A 12,258-nucleotide genomic window follows, 5' to 3' on the forward strand; every position below is an offset into this window, starting at 1 on the left:
TACCAAATCACTAATCGATGAAACCACCCAAGGTCTTCATGCTTTTGACTTTGAGATGAGACTTGAAAGAAGAAACTATGCCAGTGCCGCAAGGAAGGAAGGCAAATTGGTAAAGGGCAGACACATCGTGTGGACAGAAAATGTCATAAGGAAATGTTGGGGCACTTATTTCAGGTTGTTACAAATGAATTCAGCATCAGTCTTCATATCAACTGATGAGGCCAAGATTACTGGAGAAGCCAGTTGAAGGTTCATGCATGGATTTGACCTAACTGTACACATGCCTCTTCAAGATCTCTGAAGAGTTTTCTAAAAAGAACCAAAATTCTTTTAAAGGAAAAAGAAGACTCAGGAGCAAGGTTTCATTTCAGGGAAAAGGGAATATTCAATGTAAGAAGCGTTTCCAACAGGTACTGGTACAGCTGGCCTAGAAGATATTTATGGTCCATTGAGAGTTGTAAGCGAGGACTGTTTCTTTTTGAGGAAGAAAAAGGCAGCAATTTTCTCTTAAATATTTTAGTGTGTTATCATGACATGAATACACTATAAGGCATGCAAAAGTATTTAAGAGGTTCATTGCGCAAAACCAGCTCAGAAAGGATGACCTTGGGAATTGTAGAATCATATATATATATATACGTATATATACATATACATATGTATATACGTATATATACATACACATATGTATATACATATACATATACATATACATATACATGTATAAAGGAGCTAAATAAAGTATCTAGGTGGGGACTAGTTGTTCATATTCAAAAAGCAGAGAACATGGCTAACTTTGGAAAATGCCAATTTCCTAAACTCTAAGTCTTATTAGCTGCTTAATTAGAAGTGGTGTGTCCAGGACCTATGGGCTTAGTGAAAATCTAGGATATGTCTGTTTGAGCGAATGTCTCCAAGGTCAAACAGAGATCTTAAAACTGCTTGAGATTTAGCATTGGGAGTCTAGAATAATTACTCTAGAAAAAAATCTAGAAAAATCACTCATCTCACTATCTTTGAGTTTTCAATTAAAATGAGGGATAATATTTGCCTCAGACCAAAGGCTTTGTAGTCAAATGGACTGCAATAAAATTTTTGCCATGCACTAGTTGTAAGGTCTTGAGACAAACACACACTTGCTGTGATATTTAGCTTTAATTGAAAGGTATTAATGATATCAACCCTGCAAGGATTAAGAAAATTCAAGTAATGTATGTATAACACCTAGCACAGGGTTCAGCACATTGTAGACTCTCATTAAGTAATGATGACATTTTTATTCTATTAGTATTTTTCATTAGTCCTCTCCCTAGGAAACAGGATTAAAAATTAGAATTGTTTATCACTATTCACCCATTATTTACTCCTGGAAGCAAATTCCCTTCTCCCATTTCAAAGATGGGAAACATAAAAGATATTGAGATTTAAATAACAAGTTCAGCATTAAAGAACTTGTAACAAACCACTCTATTGACCCATCATGTAGATTTTAGAGCTAGCTCTGCAGGTATAGGAGCCTTTTCTAGATTTTCTGGGTTAGAAAGAAAATCTGGCATCTCTCAACTTACTCCTCTAAATCTAGGGGACCACAACAATCTCAAAACAGTAAGGTAAAGCAATCTGAAAGTCTTAGAATAAAATTATAAACCAGAATTTCTTTTTTCCAGAAGGGATTCTGTCATTGGAAATGTTTGCAGGTCTGGACAGTGTGGGTTGCATGCTTGTGGCAGCTTAAAAGTTTAATGTGGTCACAAATTATTGAACTGCTATGTCTCTGAAGGCTGTTGGCCCACAGGCAGGCATAATGACAGTCACAGGTAATGTCACTAAACCTGCATGACCTCCCCTTGATGGGTCCCTTGCATTTGGAAAACCTCCTGGGTCTCCAGAGAATGTAGCTTCTGGACAGTCACCTACTTCAGCTTCCAACTTCTCACTCACTCATTCCTATCAACTCTTTAGAAGTTTCTCTGATAATAACAGAACAGTAATAATACTGCTAATAATTACATAAATAATAGCCAACATGTATTAAGCATTAACACTGCATCAGGCATTATTCTAGGGCTTTATATGTAATAAATTATTTTATTCTTCCAGCAGTCCCATCACAATCCCCATTTTACAGATGAGGAAATTGAGGTGAGAAACAACCAATCTGGATCTGGAGTCCCCAGCTTTAAGCCTGACAGTGCCTCAAAAATACAGTTAATGGGTTTATTTTCAAAATTGGAAAAAAAGTATGACCACATGAATAATTGGTGTTTGGACCACCCATAAAGGATTAATGGCCCAAAGAAACAATAATCAAAACAGTGGTTCCCCTGTCCTCCAAAATTCATGGATTATTTTGTGAACATCCCTGGTGAAATTAGCAAAAAGATAATTAAAAAAAAATTTTTTTAAAAGAATGTTGGGGCTCCTGGGTGGCTCAGTCGGTTAAGCATCTGATTTCAGCTCAGGCCATGATCTTGTGGTCCGTGAGCTGGAGCCTTGTGTCAGGCTCTGTGCTAACAGCTCAGAGCCTGGAGCCTGCTTCAGATTCTCTTTCTCTCTCTCTCTCTGCCCATCCCCCACTCATGCTCTGTCTCTCTATCTCTCCCTCTCTCTGTCAAAAATAAATAAACATTAAAAAAAATAAAAGAATGTAGAATCTGTATAGAAGAAACCACCTGGTCATCTTTCAGATCATTTCACTGTTAAAACTTCCACAAAACATTTGATTAGGGATGACAGGACCTAAGTCAACTGTTCGATGACATATTTCTTGTGTTACCTTCTGATTTTAAGGAGCAGGAAAAATAAATTATTATCCTCTGGATATGGAGGGCCAGGGTGAAAAAATTGAGAGGTTTTGCATTGAATTGCACTTTATGAAAACAAATGAAGTTGTTACGATTTAAAAAGCTCTCAAACTGTCCAATTTGGTAGCCACTAGAGTAGCCACGTGGAACTAGTCTCAATGAGATGTGCTGGAAATATAAAACACATATTGGATTTCAAGGATTCATACAAAAAGAGGATGTAAATATCTCATTAATAAGGTTTTTCATTAGTTACATGATGAAATGATAACCTTTGGTTACAGTGGGTTAAAAATCGTATCATTAAATTAATTTCACCAATTTCATTTCACTAGTTTTAATGTGGCTACTGAAACATTTGTAACTACATATTAACTCATATTATATTTCTGTTGGGCGGTGCTTCTCTAATACACAATGTGCAAAGTACACACTGGGAAGATTGCAATAGATATGATCTGATGATGACACAAGTAAGGCTACATTTTGGGCCCACAGGCTGGGATTCCAAAAGCCAGGCTATGTTTCCAGGGCCCCGTGTGCCTTTTCTGAAGCAGGTAACTTGGAGGCCTAGTATTCTTCTCTGCTGGAATGTGACACGTGATATATTCAAAGAACAGGTCCTGCTGCAAGCTAAGGGGTAATAAGACTTATCCATAAAGATTATTATAATTAAGTATATCATTCTTTTGTCTAAAAAATGACAGTTGATAACTGAAAAGCAAAAAAAAAAATCCAATGCTTTGGGGCTTTAAAATTATATTAGTTTTTACCTTTCTTTCATCCTTAATTCTTGCTTATTTTGCTTTTCATCTTTAACAGCGAGATCAAGTCAGGGGCACCTGCACAACTCAAATGGTTGAGCATTCAACTTTGGCTCAGATCATGATCCTGCCGTTTGTGAGTAGTTTGTGAGTTTGAGCCCCCACATCGGGCTTGCTGCTGTCAGCACAGAGCCTACATTGCATCCTCTGTTCCTCTCTCTCTGCTCCTCCTTCACTTACTCTCTCTCAAAAATAAATGTTAAAAAACAATAATAACAAAAGAGACATCAAGTGAAATGTTTGGGGACTTTTTTTCTTTGAGGCCATTATAATTTTTACTGGTACAAAAGTGTCAATGCCCAGTTCATATCTCTTTTCCTCTTGCTATACTTGTCCATTTCTGTACATAATTTATTCCTCCAATAATTTTTCCTATCCTTTTCCCCTATACTTTCAACCCTCAAATAAAATAGATTTGGAAAAATTTCTTATGTGAGATAGTTTTCTTTAGTGGACCATAGTCTCCAAGGTTACTAAAATTTTTTGGACACTCTTAGTAAGCGACTGTTTATAGTTAAGTCAAGAACCTTGAATATAAACCTAACTTAAAAATTAAAAAATTGGGGCACCTGGGTGTCTCACTCGGTTGAGAGTCCAACTTTGGCTCAGGTCATGATCTCAGTCTGTGAGCTCGAGCCCTGCATCAGGCTCTATGTTGACAGTTCAGAGCCTGGAGCATGCTTCAGATTCTGTGTCCCCCTCTCTCTCTACCCCTTCTCTCCCCACGCTCTTGTCTCTCTCTGTCTCTGAAAATAAATAAACCTTAATTTTTAAAAAAAAAAATAAAAACTATATAAATGATCCAATCTTCAATTACTGATGCTAGTGGAGGTCTGACTGCAGCATTGAGTGACTGAAAGCACAAGTGTGACGGAGGTATCTCAGCGAGAAGGACTTCATAGAGCAGGCACTTGCCTGCTGCATGATTTTACAGATTTCTGCTAGGATATATATGTTTGGAGAGAAGATTCACTGTGGAAGGCAGAACAGACCCTGCACAACAAAGCCTTACTGAGAAAACATGGAGTGGTCTTACTTTGATATGATGGATAGAATGGCATGTGGTTACCTTTTTGCTGCTTATTTCTCATGAATATGCAATTGAACATATTTAAATGGAGAGGAGTGTAATGCTGAGAAAACTGACACAGGGTGGCAGTCCTCAAAGCCAACGCCAGGAAAAACCATAGAGGTGGCATCCTTTGCCTTGAGGTACATCCTGTAGATACCTGTCCTCTCTTTTTAAAAAAAAATTTTTTAATGTTTATTTTTGAGAGAGAGAGAGAGAGAGAGAGAGAGAGAGAGAGAGAGAGAACGAACAACTAGGGGAGGGGCAGAGAGAGAGACGGAGACACAGAATCCGAAGCAGGCTCCAGGCTCTGAGCTGTCAGCACAGTCTTGTATCCAACGACTTTGTGATTCTCTCTGGAGGCCCCCACCCCGCCATCACCACCATTATAATCCTGCATTCTTCTCAACATTTCATATGTGGTAATTAATCTGAACTGTATACTCCCGAAATTATTATCTCTACTAGGAAAAATGGGAAGAAATAATTTGTAACCAGATGAATACTTCTCTCCTAATCTGACATTCCTCTCTTCCAAGGGACAGGAAGATTTAAATGAGTAATAATCTGACATAGGAAAGGGTAAACCAGATGTCTACTGAATTTTCTTATCAATAAAATAGGTAGCCAAAGAGAATTTGGAGATCCAACCAGGGAGAATTTGATGTCAAAGATAATTAAATTATATATTTATTTGTTGGTTATATCACATAAAGATACTTTGAGCTAGAAGTTCTCATATTATAATACCTTTCTATGGTGACAGATGATAATCACATTTCTTATGGCGAGACTTTCATAATGTATATAATTCTCAAATCACTCTGTCATATACCTGAAACTAATATACTATATGTTAACTATGCTTCAATTAAGCATTTAAGATTGTTTTAGGTTTTCATGAATTTAGAAGAACCCATGGAGTTCTTGTTTTATTCTTTGCAAGAGGTAACCAAATTTTCATTCCAAAATTCTCAGTCAAAAATGCATTCCTTAGTATGAAGACATCATTGAACCCAGAAAAAAAAAGCTAATTAACTGTCTCATTGAAACATTCCTTCCTTTTTGGAGTCAACTGGGGACCCATGGACTTTGAGCCCATTGTCAAATGGTGTGTGAAAGAGATCCAAGTTCAACAATAAATATTATCAGCAATATAATAGTTTTCTCCAGCCCTCAGGGCCAAATGACCTGCATTTTAGCAAATTGATTTTGTTCATGCATTGTGTTAAGCCAAGCAATTGTTTCCTATGGCATGCTTGAACCCACAGTTGCTCTGTCTATGAAATTCATGGTTGAATTGTCCAATTGCTGATTGCTATTCCCATTTGCTTTAATAATAGTCACTTCCTTCATCAGTAATGGGTTTTATATATAGTGCACAATCACAACCATTCAATGTCACCCATAAACATTTGATGAATTGTCTAATACAGTTATGAGAGTTGCTTATTTGGGACGCAGCTAGGGTAAGCCTTACAGAGTTAATGAGATGATGTACCATGGCATTAGGCAATGGACATTTCCCTCCCCCACATTAGCTGTATGTTCTCTTTTAACCAAGGACCCATTTATGTCATTATCATAATCTTCATCAACTTGTCAAGATAATGGAGGGCCCACTGAGTTCAGAGAAGGCCTCACATAATTCATGAAAATTTCAAGAACATAGATATAGAAAGGGTTTGGGAGCAACGGACAAATAAGATCTGCATGGAAAACAACACAGAAAGGGCTTTATAATAAAAATTTTGTCTTGGAATGGGTGGAATATGAACTTAGTTTTGAGGGAGTGGAAGGAGACTCATTCTCTGAAACTGGGAAGATACATTAGTGAACAAAATGCACAAAGACAAATCCAGGACAGAAAGCTGGAGGAAGAACAGATAATGACAATCTCAAGAGATGATAGTCGAGGTCAAAATGAAAGCAAGAGAACTCTCAAGCCTGCTTTTGGCAAATCTCACATCTGTATTTGTTACAGACACATAAGTCTAGGTTTTTGGGTGAGACAAGTTAACTTTGACACATGACTTGTTTTGATCCACCAGACTTGCTTAGCAATCAGACGAGGTTTATAATCACTCACCATCTTTCTGATGTGCAACAAGATGAAGCTGTGTGCACATTGATTTCTGACCAATAGATCCTGTTCCATAAGTCTTCCATTAGATTAACCTCAAATGGCTGACATCACCATGTCAGAATCTTACCCAATGTAGCTACGAGTTAATAAGTTGATCCCCTGAAAATCAAGATGTGCTCTCCTTTTAAATTACCTTAGGACTAGTAGGGAATGTCAAATTCTTCTAGTTCAACACCTCATTCCCTCATATACTCATTCATTGAACAAATATTTCTTGAAGACCTCCTCTATGCCAGATTAGGTCCCTGTTCCCAAGTCTTTACAGTGCAGCTGAGAACACAGGCACTGAATACTAAACTAATAAATTATTTCAAATGTGGTAACTATTAAGAAGAAAATAAACAAAATAATAGAATTTCTGCAGAGAGGATAAGAGATTATCTATCTTAGATGGGTTGGGGTGATCGATGAAAAGAACTCTTCAAAGAGATGACATTTGAGCTGAGATTTGGATGAAGACATGAAGTCACTTGAGGTGAGAGGCAAAGAAAACAACATGTGCCAAAGCCCTGAGGGAGGAACAAGAATAATCTGTTTGACAAAAGCAAGCGGGGAGAGAGAATGAGATTTCAGGATGCACTGAAGATGACAAACTCCCAGGGCCATAGCAGTATATGAGTAACCAAGGAGGTAAAACAGAGGTTGTAGAGAAGTGACAAGCATAGTGGACTAGACAGACGATCCTGTAGAATAGTAACATTTGAGTGGTAGAAAGAAGAGGAGTAGGCCAAGAAATGGGCATATCTCAAAATCCAATGCCTTCAGTGTCCAGACACGTATCATAAACATGTGAAGCAAGGCTTGGTAAGAGACAGGGATTTGTGGGGAATGTAGGGAACTGAAGAATGTGTGACATACCTAAAAGCATTCAGACTCATTAAGAAATACTTGGCACGCAAAATAAAATACATATGAGGAGGTGAGCAGAGCCCATGGACCATCAATATGCAACAATGAACTGGAGGAAAAAGTAGGAAGCAGGCTGAGAAAGAGAAAAAAATCAATAGAGTATGGTCTCACACAAGTCAGAGGTGAGCTATACATGTATTTCTATGAACAACACAAAAAGTTTGTTTTATTAGTCAGTGACCCAAATGCTGTAATACTAACAACAACAAGAATACCTCACACTATTTGTTACAGAACTTGCCTAACCTAAAAATAAAGGTAATCATCCAATGGGTCAGATTTGTAAAGATAGGAATCATAGAACTAAGTGGTCCCTCCAAGGACTGGATGTAGAGGTCCACCTGAAGAATCATGGCCATCTGTGCTTTCATAGATCCAGGAAAGGGAAGCTCCACCACCCCCCCCTTCACACACACACACACATGGTACTAAAAATGTTTATCACTTTCTATCAATTTGATCTGTTGTTATGTGGCACTGATATCTGGCTACTTTTAGCCTAAAAGTCCCAAATCTCCCCTCCCCCAACTCCCAGAGTCACACAGAGCATTTAATACTTTTTCCCACGTACCAGCCCTTCATATATTTACAAACAGGGACTCTGTCACTGTCTTCCCTCTGCAAGTTTTCCTTTCTCTAAACAAAATATCCCCATCATCAACTACTCCCCAGATCACTGTGTCCAGACTCTGCTATCCCAATCACCTTGCTGTGAACCCTCTCCAGTTTGTCACCATCTCTCCTAAAACAGCGCCCAGGGAGAACACCATATTCTTAGCCAATTTACAACCTAAGGCTTCTTTAGGTATCATTTTCTATTTCCACAGCAGTAGGAACACAATTACATTTTATCAAGCTCAGTCTTCTGCTGTCCCTGTTCCTTACTCCCTACCCTTCATGGCAGTTTGTTTGTTGTAGTTCCGCGACAAATGCATAATCTAGAGTGAGTGCCCCCATCAGCATAAAGAATGCTGTACTTCATCACTCTATCATTCCTGATTAAGATCATTCAGTCTAATGTACATTATCTCTTGTACCAATAATGCTGGTGCAATGCTTCATGCTGCCTGTGCCACTTTCAAGACATTATCTTATTATGTACTCAAACTATATTTTTGTATAAAAAGGAAGATGAATCTGAGAAAAAGCAGTTAAAGGTAGAGAGAAAATTGGAAATCTGACCCTTGAAAAGAGTGTTGAATGGAAACATCCAATGACCTGACTTCGAATCCAAGCTCTCCATTTACCCACCAAATGCTAACTTTTTAAAAACAAAAGTAATGATCATAAGAAGAGAAACACCTACCTATTAATAGATGCCTAGTATGTACCAATTCCTGCAATAAGCTTTTCAAGTACAGTGTGTCATATATTTCATATAATAGTCTTTTGAAGGGTATTAGCTCCATTTTAAAGATAAGAGAATTAAAAACAGCTTGAGTGACTTGTCCCAGGTCACAAAATTAGCAGGTGGCACTTGGGTTTAAACCTCACTCTTCTGGTGCCCGAAGTTCAATCTCTTCATAATTTCATACCACCATCTCCCTTAGTGGGTATTGTCTACACTGCATGCAACTTACTGGTTAATTGAAAAAAAGAAAAGAAGAGAACTCTTACAGTAATTCCTTCTCTTGAAATGCTTCTCCAAATAGGTAGGAGGCAGGAATATGTGCTGCCTCATCTCTGGGGCTAGAGATGCTGTGAGAGCAGACACACAAGGGCAAAAGAGTAAGGAAGGAGAGAAAGGCCACACACCAACCTCAGTGTTGGACATCGTGTCTCGAACTGGGCTGAAATGTAGCCCCATAGCTCCTGTCATGAATGCATTCAGAATATAAATAAGATTTCAAGGTGACAGTTCAGCCCAAGAAAACAGTGTTTTCAAGCACTTTTAATAACACTTTAGCAGTATTCACTTGTATATAAATCATGTGCTAATTTATTCATTAAAATAGCCTGTACTTGGCAACATTTTATTAACCTTAGTTTATGCTAATACGATCAGTACTCATATTTTTTTAAAAGGCATCTCTTTATAATTACTCCATAATTCTGATTTTCTTCCAATGCAAACTAAGCCCTTACTAACTCCAAGTCACATTCCACATCTAACGAAAATGAGTTCAAATTACAATATTATAGGATATAACTTTGAGAAAGCACAAATTTGGGGGAGAGACTATTCCCAAACCTAGCCATGCATCAGAATCTCCTGGGCACTTTCTTATGCTCTCATAACTTCTGATTTCAGTATGCCTCTGCAATCTACTGGGTCAGACTCTCCAGGGATGGTATCTCTGGAGAAATGAGATTTGCAGCAACTGGTCCAAAAACCAGTACTTAGGGACGAGTCACTAGAGCATTTCCACCCTGCACATTCCTCTTGCAGCTCTTGGAAAAAACAGGAAGCACAGTATAGTGAGGGACATCCCAAAAGCATGATCATCAGTCACCACAAAGAATCTAATAGATCCCAGAAAAATTAATTGTAAGTCTCATTATTAACTGATGTCCCCTCAGTCTTTATTGTCAGGGTCTGGGTAGCCACTTTAATACCAGTTATTGCCAAGAAATACTATAATTTTTTTAAATGACACATAAATACAAAAAAATAAAACCCTAAAAATATAAAACCAGGTGGGATAAACATAGGGATAGAGCCACATGATGAACAACCAAATTTTTAAAAATGTATTTTAAACATCGCTCTCCATGGTTTAGAACAGGAGTGTCAAATAGGTGACAAAAATGGCACCTCTTTCTTCTTTGACATCTGTGGTTGACATTGTTAACTAATCACAACATTTGTCTTTGTTTCATCCAGAAAAGCCTCAAAACCCTTTCCAACCAAGCATCTCAGGGCACCACTGCCACGTGATCATTTGGGGAAAATACTTGCCCATCACTGGCTACAACAGGTAGTTAAACTGAAATTATCTTCCAATATTTTATACCAGAATAACCCTTATAGGCGACGTACCCCACAGAGTGAGACAGACCCCTGAAATTTCTCAGGTACATGAGGTCCTAGGACCAGATCACCTTGCTACTTCATCTTTGTAGAGGTTTCACATTTCTGTGTCTGAATGGAAATTTCCAGAAGTCAATTAACTGCTAAAATGTTTATGATACATGGGCAGCACTCATTCAAACCAGCTGGTTTCAGGTAACAATAATTCAAAGTTTTGAATTAAATGTTAGGAGAGACAAGCTGAGTTCCAAAGCATCTCTAAATTAAATAGTATTTGACTAAAAAAAATAATACATGAATCAGCTGGATTTCCATTGGTTGGCAGCACTACCGATTTTCTCCTATGGAGACTCTGGGCCATATTTCCAGGCAATATTTAGTGTCCTCGTAAATGATAGGGCAGAAATCACAAAGACACTTGGTTTCTGCCACGTTTACTTTGAAAAGGAAAATCACTATGATTCATTTGTCTTTGACTCCCATAATGGTCATTCCTGGTTCCTTGGCTTCTACTGCCACTTCCCAAGTCATATGGGGTGGAATCCCACTTAAGACCATATATCCAGGGTGACACCTGGTTCATCAGCTTGATTTCATCATACTGACAGCCTCTGTGATCAAATAGTAAGATCAGAGAAAACAGACCCACCTCATCATAGACGCTGTCATTCCTGTGAAAGTCTCCAGCCTTCCTTGGAAGAACGTGGACGTGAACATGCTAAAAACGTTCAAGAGAAAAAAAAATGAAATGTGATTATCTCCTCGTATATTTCTAGACTTGACAGTGATGCTCCTATGAAGCCCAATTACTCAACATTGGTTCCTGCTGGATTATTTTTCAGAGGGAGATGATGTTCACCTTCAGTAACTGTATCTGAAATCTGTGGAGAACAGAGAGGCACAAAACAAGAGAGAACAACTTGGCGGCATATATGAGAATTTGAGTGAAATGCCAGAGTGTTTTATGGGGTATGTGGAATTATTCATAGTTGTCAGTCTTGGTTGTATTTAGCCAGGGCTTTCAAGTGACAGCGTGGTTTAAAAGGTGACCATAGTTACTATGAAAGTGACAAGAAATAAGAATTGGCTAAGAGAATTGCGTTAAGTAAAAAGCAAATAAATGAAGGTATTAAAGAGTGTGCACCATGTTTTAGAATCAAGGTTTCTAAATAAAAATCGTATGAAAGTAATATAAATAGTCCTTACTTATTACAGTTTTACTTACTATGGTAAGAACACTCTGTGCTTAGCGTTTATCTCTTTTACTGCTCTGAATAATCCCATGAGGCAAGTTCTACTCTGACACCCACTTTGCAGATGAGGAAAGCTATTCCCAGGAAAGTCAAGACCCCATGGGAGGCGGCAGAGTCAGTGCAGGAATCCAGGTCTTGTGACTCTTGCTCCCATGCTCTTCATGAGTGTTTTGGCTCATTCTGTGAGGCTGATCTATTAAACAGCCCGTGTCTCCAGTCTATGAAAGCACCCTGCTAATATACATAGCAATGCTATTATGCAGAGATCATGAATCAAGGCAC

The 12,258-nt window shown here is 38.2% G+C and overlaps 1 protein-coding gene across 4 annotated transcripts in view; it reads right to left on the bottom strand.

The window, feature by feature from the left end:
- The window catches only part of FHIT (fragile histidine triad diadenosine triphosphatase), a 1,435,036-nt gene that overhangs the window by 171,422 nt on the left and 1,251,356 nt on the right, over positions 1-12,258 (bottom strand). For all 4 annotated transcript variants that reach the window (XM_030307140.1, XM_030307139.2, XM_030307141.1 and 1 more), the window contains one exon: positions 11,373-11,441. In XM_030307140.1, the coding sequence (XP_030163000.1) occupies positions 11,373-11,441 (69 nt within the window). The remainder of the gene's footprint in view (positions 1-11,372; positions 11,442-12,258) is intronic.

This window comes from Lynx canadensis, chromosome A2, assembly GCF_007474595.2.
Source record: "Lynx canadensis isolate LIC74 chromosome A2, mLynCan4.pri.v2, whole genome shotgun sequence".
In the NCBI taxonomy this organism is placed as follows: domain Eukaryota; kingdom Metazoa; phylum Chordata; class Mammalia; order Carnivora; family Felidae; genus Lynx; species Lynx canadensis.